Genomic DNA, 18,650 nt, shown 5'->3' on the forward strand with positions numbered 1-18,650 from the left:
TTTTCCGCAGAGAGTAAGAAGGTCCTGCACCCCTTCCCAGGGAAGGCAGCTTCTCACAGCCCAGTCATAAGGGGTGTTTCTAGTTGCTGCTTACGGGGCTTCTTCACATTCTTTATCTCTGCCTTCCTCAGAATCACCCATGATGTAGTTTTTATTATTGTCTCTGTTATGGGCAAGGACATTGGCAGGGAATTTTGTCCCCCCCCACCAAATTTATATGTGAAGTCCCAACCCCCATGACCCTGGAATGTGGCTATATTTGGAGATAGAGACTTTAAAGAGGTGATTAAGCTTAAATGAGGCAGTTAGGGTGGGCTCTAGTCCAATCTGATGGGTGTTCTTATAAGAAAAGGACATTTGGACACAGAGAGACACCAGAGATGGGTGTGCAAGAGGAAGGACCACTGTGAAGAGGAAGGACTATGTGAAGTGGCCAGGGGTGGCCACCTGCAAACCAAGGCCAGGGGCTTCGGAAGAAGCCCATCCTGCTAGGTGCAAGGTGCACCTTGACCTTACCCTTCAGTCTCCAGAGCTGTGAGAAAAATAGATGTGTGGTGTTAAACCCACCAGCCTGTGGGATTCTGTTACAGCAGCCCTCACAAACCAACAGAAGAGCTTCAGATCAGCATTCGCTGACTGGTGTTACCCACTGAACTGATAGGATTCCAGCCCAAAGTCAGGACACTTAGCATCTTAGTCTGCCTGTGCTGCCATAACCTAGATAAAGGGACAGCACCCACAGGTTTTCCTGTGTCACACAGCTGCTCTAGGGTATGCAGCAGCCTTCCTCACCACTCTGATGGGGTTGTTCAGAAACACCTGTGGTGCCACCACATAATCAGAGTTTCAGCCCCTTCACTGAGGGTTGCTTGATTTCCTAGGCTGGCCCTCTTGGTTTCCTCAGACTGAACCCTGGAGTGCTGATAGAAGGGGGGATGGAGGGGGAGGGGAGAGTGAAAGTGAAGATAGCAAGGCATCCTGCTAGGCTAAGGCCCTTGCACGCTTCTCCAGGGCACCACAAGAGCGAGAAGCCCAAATCAGGACCCCATCTATCCCTTACACCTTAAATGACTGCATTTTCATTAATGTCAACCAGCTGGCAAGATGAGGATGGACATAAAAATTATGCATTAAGGCAGAGAGGCAAAAAACAGACTGGGTCATCATTATCTGTTACATGCAGATTAAATGAGTTAACTCATGGAAAGCCTGTTATCCAGTTCAATCTAGACAAGTTGTTATTACTATTAATCATTATCTTTTTCCTCTTTCATGCTAAACCTGTCAGGGTCTTTGGCACTAAAGCATGTATCTAATTCAGTTTATTCAACAAACAATTATTGGGAGCCTTTTATATGCCAAGGGCTGGGCTAGTTGCTAAAGATGCAAACACAAACAAAACAAGAAGAGTAAATACATCCTTGCCTTCAACTCTCAATGTGGTTGGGAGAGTGATGTGTGTGTACAGAAACAATTGTCCTTGAGTGAGAGCACTATCTGAGCACAGGAGAAGGAAGAAGCACAGTGCCTGGCGTATCCCAGGAGGATAGAGAGGAGTTCTCCAGGCAGAGGGTTACCTGTGCAGGGAGCAGGACCAGATAGCGAATGACCTTGCCTGACTCGCTCAGAACTAAGACCAATGGTCCCTTGGGCTTCCAGAGGGTTTGACGAGGGAAAATGTGCCCCTTAAATACGAGTGCTCTGCCAGCCTTTACCTGTGGGTACTGAGCTGCAAGCCTTCCTCCCTGCAGTCGGCAGGACTAAAGAATTAAAAGCCAAATGGCGCTGTTGAGATCAAAGAAGTGGGGAAAGGAGCAGAATCAGGGAAGAGTTTAAAGGAGGAAGAAACCTCCGAAGAGGGATGCTTGCTTCCTCTAACGCTCACCTGGATTTACAGCCATGGTGTGAACCCATGAGGGACACTGAAACATGAAACTTTTTTTTTAAATTTTTTTATTGAGTTATAGTCAGTTTACAATGTTGTGTCAATTTCTGTTGTACAGCACAGTCCCTCAGTCATACATGAATATGTATATATTAGTTTTCTTATTTTTTTCACTGTGAGCTACTACAAGGTATTGAGTATATTTCCCTGTGCTGTACAGAAACATGAAACACTCCTAATGCTTTAGCCTGAATACTATGGTCTGGGGACTCCTGTACACAGCTGTAAGACAGTAGGTAGACTGTTGGGAGTTGTCGGGGTGAATGTGGCAGAAAAGGAAAGCGAAACTAACAGAGTTTCAGAGCCCGCTCTGTGCTAGGCACCGTCACACACACGTCTGCCATTTCATCTCATAACCACATTCTGAGGTCATTGTGATTAGTCCTAAAGCCTGCTTTTCAAGTGAAGAAGTAACATGTTTATATTCTTCACTCCAACTCTGGCCTGTGCTTTGGGGCGGTTTTATTGTCTAAGGCTCACGTTCTCTGACTTGAGTGTACCTTAGAATCTTCCAGAGGGCTTGTTAGAACACAGACCGCTGGGCCCAGCACCCTGTTTCTGATTTAGCAGGTCTGGGTGAGGCCTGACGATGTGCGTTTCTGACAAGTTTCCAGGCGACGCTGCTGCTGCTTCTGGACCACACTCTGAGAGTCTCTGGCCTCTGGGGATCATCTGATAACTGAGCCCAGTAGTTCCCAAACTGTTCGCATTTTGGAATGGCCTGGGGATCTTTAAAAGCAAATACTGATTTCTTACTCCCAGGTCCACACATTCTGATTTGCCCATGTAGGGGCAAGCTGGGCATCGCTATTTTTAAAAACTCCCCACCCAGGTAATTCTAACACGCAGCAAAGCTGACCTAGCCTGCTTCTCCTCAGCTCTCATCCCTATCACCACCCTCTCCCTCAGCCGCCCACTGCTGGGGCCACAGAAGGAGCTTATTTCCTCACGCCACTCAGAGCACTTTTCCAACCCTCCTTCTCCCACTGTCTCAGCACACCTGCTCCTGGAACTCATCGAGTCTCCTTCTTGCCTTCTCCCTTTTCGTCCGTCCAGTCCCTCATCTCTTTCCCTCTTCAACCTCGAGCTCATGGTGCAGTTATTACCGCAGCCATCTCTTGCCCTCAGTAATACATCAACCGCCTTGTACTTTCTTTGGCCATCTATATCCACCTGGGAACGTTTCAGGAGGAGGAGCTAAATCAAACTGCAGGCATGGAAGTCCAGGGAGGCTTCTTGAAGTTGGTGACACTTGAGTGGAGTTTTGATGGGCAAGTCAAAGTGGAAGAGGGCATCTCAAGCAGGGGCACAATGTAGGTGGAGCCACAAAAGAGGGAGACAGTAGGGTTTGCCTGGAGAGCTACCTGTTGTGTACGTCTGGAGCAGGAACTTAGCCCTGTGGTGTCAGGACATAAAATTTTAGAGGTAGCTTCTTGCCAGATGGGGACGGGCCTCGGGCATCAAGTCAGGGAATTTGCATCTTTACAGGTATAAAGAGCAGTTGATAGGTTTTTGAAGTGACTTTTTAAAATGATAACAGTAATACATACTTAGAGAAAATGCAAAACACCTAGAAAAGCATAAAGTAGAAAATTATAATCCCGTGTAATCTAACTACCCAGATCTTACCACTGTTAAGATTTTAGAGGAATTTGCCCTTTTCTTCTATGCATATTCTTACAGAGTTGAGAGTGTGCTGCAGAAGTGAGTTCATATCCTGCCTGCACGCTTAACATTATAACATATATATAATTCGTGTTTTTGAAATTTTGTAAATATTTTAATACCAGGGTACAATACTATCATATGATACCATGTAATTTATTTTACTAGTCTCATACAGGCAGAAATGGGGGAGGGGGAGATTTCACTATAATGAATCTACGATAGTCATATTTGTATGAACTTAGATTCTAACAATGGTTTCTTGTGATCAATGCCAAGAAAGAAATGAATGAATCAACAGTATGGAAGTTTTAGGCTCTTACTACCAAACTTTTTTCTAAAAAGTTTTCTGAGAGTGGGGAAGGGTATAGTGTGTGCTTAGCATGCACGAGGTTTTGGATTCAATCCCCAGTACCTATGTTAAAAGATAAATAAATAAACAAACAAACAAACAGACCTAATTACCTCCCCCCACCAAAAAGAAGTTTTCTACCAGTTTCCACTCTGATCAGAGGTAGGAAAGAACATACATTTCATCCTGTCTTCCCAGCACGTGGGGTTATGATTGGTGCCACTGAAGGGTTTTTGGTAGGGAGTAGTGACATGAGCAGACTTGCATTTATAAACTCCTGCCCTGGAGGCTGAGTCCAGAGGCCAGATTGGAATTACACTGTCGCCCGTGCTGTTCCACCTCTCCTTCCGGATTCTCCTCTTCCCGTCTTCCCAATCTTCCTCTTCTTTCTTTCATGAAGAGTGTACACTAAGTGTTTGCTGCACACAGAGCTCTGCACAAGGCTTTGTTACCAAGAGCAGTGCTAAAAGGTGGTTGTCACAAGGTGGTGCCCAGCCCAGAGACCATCTTTTTATAGTTCTATTAAAACAAACAAACAAACAAACAAACAACTTTCCTGACAGTAATTCTCATTAGGTAGAAATCTTTTTTATATTTTCCAGCAAAATTGCCAAGTGAGTTTACTGCTAAATTAAACTTTTCTGCATCCTGTGACTATCCAGCCCTATATGTGATCATCTCTGTCCCTGGAATGTCCTTCCTCTTTCTCCTTCTTAACACAACAAATTACCTAGGCATTCATCCTTCAAAACCTTCCTTGAACGTCTGTGAGATCTTTCTTCCATGCCTTGCCCAGTCAGAATCAGTTACTCGGGCCTCCTGTTCCTATAGTTCAATTACAACATTTTCTGCAGTTAACACTTTTCTCCCTCTTGGCTAAGAGTCCTTCAAGAGTAGAACGTTTTGTATTTCTAGTTCTTAACACAGGGTCTGGCACTTGGTTGCTTCTCAGTAACTGTTGAATGAATGAGTGAGTTAATTAATTCCTGTTTTACTGAGATGCATGGAATGAGGTGAAGAGTCTAAAGACAATATGGAGATAGTATGAATTGCCAAAACCACACTCTGAATCATGGGTGCCTAAAGTGACACAGACACCTGGTATATCAGATGTCCTGATCCTGGATTCTAAGTTCTGAACATTAAATGTTCTGTGTGCCTGGACATTAACTTATACTCTGTTCTGTTTCATTTTAACTCCAAATTTAGTTTCTGCATAAGTATCTGTATGCTAGAGGAAGTACCAGGAAACAAGTGATGCCAGAATTTCCCAAAATGTGTTCCAAAGAAAACTACCCTGGATAACTATAAAGCTGTTTATAGGTATCACACAAAAGAAGAGTCTCATGGTCCAATAAGTTTGGGAAACAAAGTTAAATATATTTCTTTACCTCAGAACTTCCTGGTGGGCATTTTCAGCAGTTGAAAGAAAGATCAGTTAGACAATGGTAGAGAAACAGAAGAGCAGTCAGGTCCCCTTCAGTAGTAGACAGGAGTCATCCTAGCCTCTTCATGCCAGAGAAGATGCAGAGTACAGATACAAAGGCAGAATGGCAAAGAGTATGACAAGACCCTAGCCCCTTCCCCTGCTCTTACCTTCTAAGTCCCACATTTGTGTAAGCCCCTGCCCCCCCACCCACCCACCCATCCATCTGCCCACCAGTCCGCCATGCTGATGAGATCAGCTTGCATTACTTCCCTCTTCTGGAGCCAGGGAGCAAGGTAATGTGTGGGAAGTGATAGCTGCAAGGTAATGTGTGGGAAGTGATAACAACTTTTCGAGTTAAAGCCATTCAACAGGAAAATTTGTTAAAAGACCAAGACATTGTAAAAAGCTGAAACACTTGAGTCTATTAAGTCCCCTGCTTCTCAGAACATTTTGTTACCAGGGAATGTTTCAAGGAGGGGAAACACTGAACTATCACAGCACTGTCAGATACCAAATCCTGGTACAGAGAGCAACATTTTACAAGACATCTGTCTCTCTGCCAACAGGGTAACTTCTACAGAGTTCTGTTTCTCTTTTCTCCTCCATTCTCCTACCCCAGTATAACTCCCCCACCCTCCTCACCCCTAACATATCCTACACATATCCCCTGCCTCTTCCTCCTCCTCCTGCCCCCTCCTCCTCCACCTTCTTCTTCTCTCTCTCCCCCGCCCTCCTCCTTTCCCCTTCCCTCTCCCTCCCCTTTCTCATTCACAATCCATACTGATTTCACAGGCACTGTAAAATGACTCTAAAACTATCCAATGGTTATTCAGCTTTGGTAAGAAGAGAACTAATTAAGTGACTAGAGGTTTAGACATTTGTTGTTTATTGGATCCAAACTCTTTACAAGAGCTGGAGTGTTCTCCTAAGCAAACATTGCCCTTTCATGGCTTCTTGTTCCATGTCCAAATGAGATGGAGGGTTTCAGGAGACAGTAGCTTTTCACAGATGTGCAAAAAGGAGTACCAGAGAAGGAGAATGGGAGTGTTGATGGATGTCGAGGGGAAAACCTATGTGCCTATCACAGAGAGACTAATGCAGTTTGTGTATCTGTTGGCAGCTGATGGCCACACATTTGTGGTCACATCTGTGGTCAGCCCAATAGTTTAACTGTCTTCTTTAGCAGTATATCCGTCAAGAGAATGTTTTCTAAACAATAGTTAGTCTTCTAAACCAAAAAGTAAAGACAAACCCAAATACCTCCTTGCCAATCGTAATAAACACTATCACACTATACCAGGAGGCACCTTAGAAGACAGAAGCCATCTGTTAAATAAACAGAAGCGTTCACACAGAACAGTTTTCTAGTTTGTAAGTGCGAATAGGATGTTAGTGATTAGCCACAACCTATGAGAAAATTACCCTCGCCTTAGTAGGCAAAGGAATGGAAGCTTTTAAAGGATCTGCCTTTTTACTTTGCTTCTGTTTTAAATAAATAGACGTTGTGTTGTGAAAATGAGTTTTGGGCCCAACATCAAACCTTAATCCTGCCATTGCTTTCCCAAGAAATTGAACCGGCCCAATCCAAGCTCCAGGAACTCTGAAAAATGGACCTCTTCTAGGTGTCGAATCAGAAGCAACTGCCATTGTGGGAGGCCCTCGAGCCTAGGTGACTCTGAGCCTAAGACTCATATTTTCTGTCCCTCTTTTTGTACTGTGCACCCAGAATCATCTGGTGTAGGTGAAATATTCTTTTCTTTGGCTCCGATTAGGCACCTGGTGTCCTGAAAGAGGTCACTGACTTCCCCAAGGATGTCCAAGGAGGTTGGCTCACCACTGGCTCACCGCAGGCCAGATTTGCAGTTAATTAACCATCAATCATCGCCAGTAGGGCCAAGATGTTATTCAGACATTCAGAGAGGAGAAACCTGATCCAGCTATGGATAATGACCTTCATCAGCATTCCTTCCTATCCTGATCCCAAACCAGTGTGTCTTCAGCTGCACTGGGGGGAGGGGGTTGAAAAGTATTTCAGAAATAGCCAGTCCATCATTTACGTTACTCTCCATTTGAAGAGGCTCCTGGATATATCTGCCTATTCATCGGATGCACGGTAACCTTCTGAATCAAAACCTTTTTTCACTAGAACTGGGTTTCTGTTCATGAAAAGGTACATTTATTGACTCCTGGGGAAATTCCCTCTCCAGAATGAGGATGAAAATGCTGTTTGGTGGGAAATGAACGGCTATGGACAGATCTGGGTTGACCACCTTGGGACCAGACCTTCTGGCCTGAACCAGACTGGGGAACAGAGAGATACGTGCACTGCTTTAACTTGTCTCACTCTGCAGACCTCAGTGACCAGCTTCTTGAAGTGGTGGGGCTAGAGGGAGCCATGGAAATGGGGCAGATCTACACTGGCCTGAAGAGTGCTGGCAGGAGGCTGGCCCAGTGCTCCTCTGTCTCCATCAGGTACGCTTCCTCATTTACCCTACAGCCTCCCACTCTCCCCACCTCCCTTAATATTCTTACAGATAACAACTAGGAAGCCATCTTTGGATTTCCATTCAGGGAGAGTTGGGGACAGAAGTTTGATAACATTTCTAAAGAATGTCTTTGGAGACCATTTCCCAAACCAGTTATAATGCAACCACCCAGGACATCGACTGGAAAATCCACCGCAGCCAGTTTGCTGTTCTCTTAGAATGAATTGGTGAAATTCTCTAAATAGGATTGAGAGGTTATGAGGCCCAGGGAACCAGAGATCCAACTCCTTGCCTTCTTTATCTTTACAAATTGAAATGTTAAATGTGTGCCACAGGGCACACTTTGGCAAAAACCAGGTTCTCTGCTGTACTCTGCTCTTTCCTGGGTGGTGGTCTTAGAAATACTTTTATTAGAATTAGAAACCCTGAATACCTTTGTAGAGCTAAACCATCAATGTCAGCAACATGTCATAATTGACTTAAGTGGATAACAATTCTTTAGCGTCTGAACCATCCAGGTCAGTCACTGCAGGCTCCTGGAAGAGATGGGGTCTACTGGAGGGGACCTTCTGATTTTGGTGGCTTCTGATTTTAATAAGTGCAACTAGTCACAGAGTTTTCTCCACCTGATTATTTTAGAAGTCTTTATTCCTTTCCATATCCCATTTAATTTCTACAGATCAGATCTATCCATGTGTCTTGGGGATCTCCTAGAGGGGACCACAGCATGCAGGTTGCCCAAAGTTATTTAAACACAAAACCCATGTAACCCTTAACCTCTTGGACAAGTGTCCTCAAAGCTCATTTAGGGAAACTCTGTTCTTAGTGCCACCCTGCATCTTCCAGAAAGGTCTCCAGAGCTGGTTTCCCGGTCTATCTCACTAAGCCCTTTTCTTCATCCCCATTCTGTGCCTTCTCTGTTTTTTCTATTGTTCCCCAAATCTTTGCTCCTCTTTCTGTCTGGGTGGTTCTTGTGCTGGGGCAGTTGTTTTCCAGATTAATCTCTGTGGTTCCTTCCCTGTCCTTCCCCCAGGACTTGCACACTGAGTAGGTCCAGTCTGTTAGTGCATCCAGGCCATAACATATGTAGACCAAAGAATATAGCATCTTGGTCCCTGAAGAATTTTTTTAAACATGTATAAGAGAGAAGATATTTTCTATTTCCAGACAGAAACAGAGGGGATGAGTCAGGGGCCCCGTCCTCCTGGGCATTCCCCAGATAGCCTCCTCAGCCCCCCAAGCCAGAATGCTACTCTCTCCTCTTATTATTTGTTTTATTAGTAGGTTTATTGTTTTCGTTATTAAATATCCTCAGGGTCAGTCAGAGAATCATCTCCATCAAAACATGGCTTGCCTCTCTCATTTTATAATTTCAAAACCAGGGAAGATGCCAAACCCAGGTGAGAGCTTTCTGGTCAGTGGGTGGCAGCTGTTGCCTGCTCACCCAGACCAGAGGCCTCTGAAAGGACCTGCCTGAGTTTCTCCTTTGTCTCTCTGTCTATATGCCAAAGAAGCCCTGTCCCAAGCAAGAAACCAATGCTTTCTCCTCTCCCCTCCACTGACCCATGGGGATCATATTCCCAGTGGCCCCCTTTCCCAGCTAAGCCAGGTCCACAGTCCATGCAACTGCATGGGCTACTCTTGTTCAGGAGATAAAAGAGGGGATGGTTTAGGATCGGGGGCCAGGCAAGACACACTCAGACCTGAGCTGTACCTCGTATAAGTGGGAGACGTTACCTCATTGACATGATGCAACCACTCACTCAACATAGAACCCAGGCCTTTCCCCATTTCATAACCCTTCCCATTTCACAGGGGAATTTCTGGCACCGTGGGCAGGCCCCCCGGCTGGTGTGTTTGACTGGGGGGGTCTGCTCAGCTGTGGTGCTGCCATACTGGTTGGCCACTGTTGCCCAGACTCCTGTGGACTTCACTGCTCACACAGGGCAGTGTTTCTCAAAGTAGAGTCTGAGTTCTGAAGCCACAGATTTGTCCATGGTGCTTATTAAAACACAGTCCCCTGGGCCTGGTCCAGACCTGCCCAGTTGGTACCTCTGAGGTGGGCTCAGAAGCCCACCAGGAGAGTCTTCAGAACCACTCTTAGGTGGGCGGATCAGGTCTTCCCACTTTGTTTCCCTGGTGAGGACCACCCTCATCCTCTGACTCCAGGAAGCTCACTCTGTTCTCTGTTTCCGGGGCTCCAGGACGAACAAGCTGCTGCCAATGCAAGTGGATGGAGAGCCCTGGATGCAGCCACCGTGCACGGTGAGTTTTGCTGATCTCTGAGATGAGGGTGAGCAGCTTTATTTTGGGCCCCTTTGGGTCCCTGACTTAGTATGAAATCACTGAGTCTCAGAGTGGCAGGGGCTTTGTGAGATCATCTAGTACAGCTTCTGCCCCACTTTATTCATCCATCAATCCATTCATTACCTGCCAAGCCACTGAGTACATGCCATGTGCCAGGCACTGCGAGGTGCCAGTTCCAAAAATGAAGGAGACGTAGGCCTATCTTCAAGGAGCTCACAGTTCTAGGCAGTGAATTCAGAGGCTTCATCTGCAGTAGCCTTGAGAGCCTCAGCTTGGATAACTCCAGTGGCAAGGAACTTACCACCCCAAAAGGAAGGCTGTTTTGCTGATGAAAAAATGATTCTTAGAAGGTGCTTCTTTAGGTGGAAGCCAAATCTGCTCGCTCACCCTAGAACTTCCACCTCATCGCTGTGACCGCCGGAGCTCCTGGGGGAGAATTCCTCATGCTAGTGGAGTATTCAGATGTCTTACTAACCTGCCATGTCAAACCCTTCAGAACATCAAGTTGTCTTCTTCTATCAGAGACGGTTTTCGTGAGACTGCTGCTGGGCCTGAATAGGAGGGGCATTTCTGTAACGCTTTGTTCCATGTAACTTCTATAAAGTGTGAAACTGGTCCTTAGGGGCGCAGGCTCAAGAAACGGCGTCTTCTGTAAAAGTTATCTGAAGTAGAACTTTTTCTACAAAATCTTACCTCAGTCTTTTGGTTTCTATAAAGTCTGAGAAAAGGATGAAAACACACTATAGCAAAAACTAACAATATCTGACCCATTGTTAGAATTAGGAAGGGTGGGGGGGAGTTTCTACCACTGATGATTTTGATGGAGCTGAACTAAGAAAGATCTAGCCAAGCTCCTCCTGTCTCCTAAAAGGAGGAAAAGAAGGGGGGTGGGGGGGGGGGGCTGGAGGGAAGCAAGCCCCCTGCCACCCAGCTCAGTGGTACCTGGAAACTGGACTGCTGTTCTTCTCAATCCAAGCACTGGTTTTGAAATAGCCAAATACTCCTCCTACCCCCACTCTCTCTCCATGCCACCCCTTGGAGATTACAAGTCATTATGGAAAAAAGCTGTGACCCAGTGATTGTAAGGTGTGCAGTCTGTGGAAATCTGTATGCGGAAGTATATTAGTCTGTTCAGACTGCCCTAACAAAATCCCACAGACTGAATGTCTGAAAAAACAGAAATGTATTTTCTCACAGTTCTGGAGGCTGGAAGCCCAAGATGAAGGTGTCCGCAGGGTTGCTTTCTTGTGAGGCCTTTCCTCCTGACCTGCAGAGGGCAGCCTTCTCACCATGGCCTCACATGGCCTTCCTCTGTGTGCCTTCACTCCTGATGTGTCTTCCTCTTCTTATATGGACTCCAGTCTTATTGTATTAGGGCTCCACCCTTATGTCCTCTTTTAGCCTCATTTATTTCCTTGAAAGCCGCATCTCCAAATGCAGTCACATGGAGGGGTTGGGGCTTCAACATTCTTAAACTTGCAAGAGTTAAAACAAAAGTGCCCTTTTTGAAACACTTTCCTGAAAACACACACCAACCATGAGGTGATTCAGAATTAAAGGCTAAATAATGGGATGTCACAGCACAAAAGAACTTTTGGTAAAAATTAAAACCAGTTAAGTTAGAATGAATTAAAAAAAAAAAAAAACCACTAAATTAGGTTATGCAACTGAACGCAAATGGCAAAAACCATTCTTTGAAAGAGAAGATATATGATGTAAACATTTGTAACTTGGATCCCAAAACTACAGTTATATTAACCAAGGCTGAAAGCATGTGGGGGACATTGTTGAAGGAATCGTAAAAAATATGTTAAATTTTCATGTCTCTCTTCACTTTGATAATTACAAAATACAAATCTGAAGAAAAATTTAATAACTAGATTAACTACTAGTGGAACTAATAAACAGGGAACACACCTTTCAAATCTGGAAGAATTTAAATTTTATGAACCCTAGCAAAGTAGCACAAGGCAGAAAGCAAATAACAAGCAAACAATTTAAAATTTTTTTATTAAAAGAGGTTAAAACTAAATATATCAATAATGTCAAAAAACATAAATGTGTTAAAGTCCCCTGTTAAACGAGCAGAACACTCATATTGGGTTAAAAATTAAAATCCAATGACATAGTTCTTAAAAAGAGGTACATCTAAAACAAAAGGACATATATGTCTTTTTATTTATTCTTTGTCAAACATAGAGAAATTAAAAGTGAGAAATGATAATTTGGGACAAACTAACCTTCTATAATATACCAAAACCATAAAGTGGAATAAAGAAGGCCATTTTTTATTTAATAAAAATACATTCAGTTTTGAGATGTAATGGTCATGAAATTTTAGGTGTCTAATAACAGAATCAAAATATATACTGTGAAAAACAGTGTAGATGTATATTCTGAGAAAAAATACATAGATAAGAAATTGACAGAAAGACAGGCATTGAAAGACTTTAAAATATTTGTTTCTGCCTTTGAGGTCAAGTAGTAAATAAATAAATGACATAAAACTTGGATTAGGAAAAAGAAGCTCATAGGTATAGAGAAGATCTAGAACTAGGTCTTCTTTAAACAAGTCAAATGTTTGAAAACCTGATTTCAAAAAGAGGAAAAGAAAAGCAGAGACAGAGACATTAAAATATTTAAAGTATATAAAAATGTAATATAAATATGGTAATAGTTTTAATTATTAGACATTATATAACTACATATATATAATCATCTTGATTCTAATAAACTTGAACATCTTATGGAAATCCTAGGTAACCATTAATGAAATAGAAAATATTTTTAACGAATTAGATCCAAAATTATCTTAAAACAGATGGCCTTACTGGTGAGTTCTTCCATACTATTAGGAAATAAATATTTATGTAAACTTTTCCATAGTATAAACAAAGATAGAAAGCTACCCAATCCATTTCATAAACTTAAGACAGATATAAATGCCTAACAAAAACTGTGCTTAAAAATAGAATACTGGAGACCAGTCTCAAATTTGAACTTGATACAAACATTATAGTTAAAGTATTTGTAGCTAGAATTGAACAACATATTAAAAGATTTATTCACTCCTCAGGAAGAACGTATCAAAGGAATGCAAGGAAGTCTTGTTACATAAATTTAGATAGAAAAATTACATAATATGAATAGATGACCCCAAAATACTCAAATACATTCACAACATTTCTGATTTTTAAAGATAAAAACTCTTAGGATACTCAGACCAGAAATCCACTTCCTCAAAATAATAAAAATATCTGTCTCAAACCAATAACTAATATTTTATGTAATAGTAAAACACCAACGGAATTCTCATTAAAATCATGGATGAGACATGTATGCTAACGTTGTTTGGAAGTTCTAGCCAGTGCAAAACACATGAAGCAGAAAAGAAATATAACTATTTGGAAAAGAAAGCCATCATTATTTCCAGATAATATGATTATGTGTATAGAAAGCTAATAAAATCAACTGAAAACCTCATCAGTTAAATTATTTCAATGAAGCTGTGGAAGTAGAGAAAGATAAAATTTAATAGCATTCATGTATACTAGCAATAACCAGTCAGAAGAATATAGATAGAAAAAAGTTAAAATTATCATAACGGTAACAAACAAAAACAAAATACCAAACTGAATTGTGAAAAATAGATAAGACTTCAAGACTTAACGAATATAAGAGAAAAAATCTGAATTTAGAAACATCCCACGCTTCTAAATATGGATCCCAAACAAAATCCCTATCGATTTTTTTTTAACTTGACAAAACAACGCAATAGCTAAGGCATTTTATAAGAGCTATGAAGAAGGACTTCCCACAAGATATTAAGATAGTTATAAAGCCACAATAATTGGCACAATATTGGATAGATAAGTCAGCAGTACAGAAGAGAGCCCTAAGAAGCCCTAGGATACATAGACGCTAATGAAGGAAAAAAGGAAAGATCATAAACTAATTTGAAAGTTATGGACTGTTTAACGTCTGGTATCCAAGAAACTGCCTGTTTGGGGAAATACCATTATATAGTTGGCCCTCCACATCCGTGGGCTTTGCATCCTTGGATTCAACCAACCTTGAATTGAAAATATTCAGAAAAAAAATTCCAGAAAGTTCGAAAAAGCAAAATTAGAATTTGCTGACTGCTGGCAACTATTTACATAGCACTTACACTGTATTTACAACTATTTACATCACACTAGGTATTGTAAGTAATCTAGAGATGACTGACAGTATATGGGATGTGCATAGGTTACATGCAGATAGTATGCCATCTTACATAAGGGACTTGTGTAAAACTGGCATCCAGGGATTTTGGTATCACAGGGGTTTGAGAACCAATTCCCCATGGATACCAAGAGACAACTGTATACTAACCTCTCACCTCAAACTATACTTCAAAACAAAACCAAAAAACCTCCAATTCCATTAAAGAATTAAATAATACTAGCTGTGGGGAAGAATAGGTGACTGTTATTCCACTGTGAGCAAAGACTTTCTAAGGAAAATGTGACATATTAACTATTAACAAATTTAAAATTCTAAGTCAAGAATCAATATAGTTTTGTTTTTTGTTTTTTGTTTTTTTTTCAGAAAAAGAATATAGATATTGACAAGTCTATAGACAAGGTGTTTGCAATAGCTATCTCAAAGAACAGGGTAATTCCCATAATGTATAAAGAGCTCTTAGAAACCAGCAGGAGAAAATACTAACAATGCAATGGTGAACAGACAGTTCACAGAAGAAGTGCCATGGGCTTATAAACCTGTGAAATAATATTTGATGTCACAGTTCTTAAAAAGGGGAGAAAAGTTTCAAATTAAAATAGTGAGAAAGGTGGGGAGGGTATAGCTCAATGGTAGAGCGTGCTTAGTATGTATGAGGTCCTGGGTGCAATCCCTTGAACCTCCATTAAAAATAAGCAAATCAGTAAACTTAATTACTTCTCCCTATAAAAATTAATTTTAAAAAAGAAAACCAGACCAATGGTGAGAAAGCCACACCATCTCTCACTTACCAAATTAGCACAATTTGTTTTTCTGTTAAAGATAATAATACTCATTGCTGTCAAGGCTGTGGTGAGATCAGCACACTCAAACAGCGAGGCCAGCGTATAAACTGATATAACCATTCTGGGAAGCTTTGGAACCATGTATCAATAGACCCTTGCAAATATTAATATACTTTGTTCCAGTTAATTTACTTTGACCCTTAAAATTACTCATATACTGCTAGGTATTTATTCTAAGTAAAATACACATTATCAGAACATTATCAGAAATACAGATGGATGTATTAGAATGTCATTTTCTGTATTATTAATAGTAGCAAAAAATTGGAAACTACCTAGAAGCTAAACATTTAGGGAAAGAGTTAAATAAGCTATGTGAGATTCATCAAATGGAGTAATTTTCAGCCACTGAAAATCATATTTAATAAATATTTAAGCCATCAGAAATGCTTGTAATGTTAAGTGAAAACAGCAGATTAAGAAGCTGATTGCAATTTTATTAAAAACATCTAAGCAGAGCAACAAGCTGAGAAATATATACCAAAAAGTTAACAGCAGTTACCTTTAGGTGATACTAAAATTTTTCTGTATTTTCGAAACTCTCAAAAATGAGTATATATTTGTCTACACATACAAACATATTTTATAAAGAAAACGTGCTTTGTGCTTAACAGCACTGTAAGATGACCTCTCATGCTTTACCATCACAGTTAGGTAGCATAATTTGAGCCTGAAAATTATAAATCTTCTTCTCCCAGAGTTATAGGATCTCAGAAAGAATTCTGGTTATCTAGTCCAGTGATTCCCTAACTTGGGTATGCAGCGAGGTAACCTGGAGGGCTTTTGAAACACAGATTGCTGGGTTTCAAATTCAGTAGGTCTGGATGCCCGAAAATTTGCATTTCTGACAAGTTCCTAGGAGATGCTGATGTTGCTGGACTAGGGACCACACACTTGGAGAACCAATAATCTAGTCAAATGTCCTGATTTCTCAATGAATTTCAGACTTCTCTTCCACTCCTAGCAAAACCTGATTGTCCAGCTACATTTGAAAGCCTCTGACAGCAGGAAACACTCCCCCAAAGCAGAGCATCCTGAGATCTTGGAGAACCTGAACCCAAAGTAGCTCAGACCTGAAAGACCGTCCACGCCCCCTCCCTGCTCCCCTAGGCTCCCTTTAAGGAGAAATATTTCCTTAACTCTTTAAATACCATAGAGACTTAGTGCGACCTTTCGGGTTTGTGCCTGTTTATCTCCAGCTGAAATTAGGGCAGACCTGGACATGTCCCACGTGATTTGGGAAGGGTGCACACTTGTGGCCATTGGCCACTTTGCTGGGCGGGATCCAAATCACTTGCCCTGAGAGGGCAATGTTCAGGAAGGAGTCCCTCAGCTTCTTGCCTCTCTTGAAGTAATAAAAATGTGTCATTTTGTTCAAAAGGGCCCCCAAAACAAAGTCCACCCCTAGCACTAGTGAAATTTTATAAATGGCTCCATTTTAAAGGGGAAATTTTATGCTCAGTAGTTTGTGAATTTTGAGCTATCACACAAGCATCTACTGTACCAATTTTCTCTGTAATAGAGCAGAGAACTAAGAGCATGGGGTTGCCATCCCTAGTGCTTGTCAGATGTTATAAATGTTATGAAAGCTTTTTAAGACAATCATAACAGACTTCAGTTAATTGCCTGACCTGCCCAATGACCAGAGAAGTTTGGGTTCTGACTACAGAAATGTGGGATGCTCTCTTTCCATCAGGGGCTGAAAAGGCAGGTTTCACCACATCCAACTACCTCCTCAAATGGGATATCAAGTGTTTAGCTCACTAGCCCCTCCTAATACGGGGATGAGGGTGTAGGAGACTGACATTTCTTTGACTTGAGATGAGGACATGATCTCATACTTCTTGCCCCTAGTGTACGTACGTACAGTGAACTCTCAGCTCTCTGTAGTACTAGAATCCACAACTACATCAAAATCGCATGTTACCCAGTACCTCCAAGCTCCTACCCCAACAAGACCTTTGTCAAAACTGCTGAAAACCCAAATGGAAGGGATTTGAGTTTCACTTCCTCCTCTTTTCCCTGGAGGTGCTAACAAGCAAATAAATTGGTCAGCTAAAGGGAGAAAAAGGAGAAGCAAAGGTCTTCTACGATCTAAAAAAATGGGCTCCATCAGCGGGAAATATAAACAGTGCACCAGCTGCCACTCTCTGCCCTAAACATCTCTGCTGCCAAGATGTTCCCTCTTTCTTCTTGGCTCTGCTAACCAGTCGGCCCTTCCATAGTGCGTATGGGCACTGCGCTGGCCTGGGGAATACCAAGGTGAATTTCTTCTTCCTCTCGGAGTTCATGTGCTCAGAAGTGGGAGAAGACTTACCACAAAGAAATGTGCCACAAATCACTATCATCAAATGGTGCTAAACTGCACACCACAGGTAAGTGTGTCAGAGCCCCTAGTCTGTGCCTCGCTTCCCTGAATTCTAGGATGAACACAATGCCCGGAATAAGGCACAACACGAAACAGTGCTGGATGTATTCTTGGTGTGCCCCACTGGTGACTACCACCAAACAGAGACTTAGTCCTAGGTCTCCTAGGTCTCCAGGCTGGTGGAAACCAACCTAATCGTCGTCTTCAGCTTCCATCACACAGGTTTTGCTCATTTTCCAAAATGTCTTTTGGTCCCATCTTTTTCTTTCTGTATCCAGGGGCTTAAATTTAAACCTGGCTTGCAGTTGAACCCTCTTAGCCAGACTCTCCCCATCTCCAGCTCATCTTGACAACAGCTGTTGAATAATTCCCCTCAAACTCTTTTCTCATCATAGTATTCTCCAGCTGAAAAAGTTATCATGGTTCCCCATTACCCCCATTTCTCACCCTTTGCCCTGCACTCAACCAGTTCATATGTGGCCCCTCTACCCAGTGCCTTTCCCTTTCTCTTTTCACCAACACATTTCCTTCCCTTCCTTTCAGATCTTTTTTTTTAATTTTATTTTATTGAGTTATAGTCAGTTTACAATTTTGTGTCAATTTCCAGTTTACAGCACAATTTTTCAGTTATACATGAATATACATATATTCATTGTCACATTCTTTTTCGCTGTGAGCTACCACAAGATCTTGTATTTATTTCTCTGTGCTATACAGTATAATCTTGTTTAATCTGTTCTACATATGCCTGTCAGTATCTACAAATTTCAAACTCCCAAGTCTGTCCCTTCCCACCCCTCTCCCCCCTGGCAACCATAACTTTGTATTCTATGTCTATGCGTCTGCCTTCCTTTCAGATCTTAAAATTCTCCTCGTTGCTTACCTAACTTCCTTTTGACACCACTCGGTTTATCCTCCATTAGTTTAAACTTGTTGGTGAGTCTCTTCAAGAGTTCTCCTGTTGTTCTCTGTGGTCATTTCAATAGATGGTAAAGATCATGAGAATGGATTCCTAGATTCTGTTTCTTT

At 41.9% G+C, this 18,650-nt stretch overlaps 1 protein-coding gene across 7 annotated transcripts in view; it reads left to right on the forward strand.

Moving 5' to 3' along the window:
• Window positions 1-18,650, forward strand: part of DGKG (diacylglycerol kinase gamma) — a 194,942-nt gene that overhangs the window by 168,489 nt on the left and 7,803 nt on the right. For 6 of the 7 annotated variants that reach the window (XR_004320963.1, XM_032482770.1, XM_006188830.3 and 3 more), the window contains 2 exons: window positions 7,743-7,863; window positions 10,082-10,142. Coding sequence is in view for 6 of the 7 variants with exons in the window: in XM_032482770.1 (XP_032338661.1) it covers window positions 7,743-7,863; window positions 10,082-10,142 (182 nt within the window). In the remaining variant the exon portion in view is untranslated. Of the gene's footprint in view, window positions 1-7,742; window positions 7,864-10,081; window positions 10,143-10,546; window positions 10,877-18,650 lie in introns of those variants that run through there. The other variant, XM_032482760.1, reaches the window with a different exon arrangement.

This window comes from Camelus ferus, chromosome 1, assembly GCF_009834535.1.
Source record: "Camelus ferus isolate YT-003-E chromosome 1, BCGSAC_Cfer_1.0, whole genome shotgun sequence".
NCBI lineage: Eukaryota > Metazoa > Chordata > Mammalia > Artiodactyla > Camelidae > Camelus > Camelus ferus.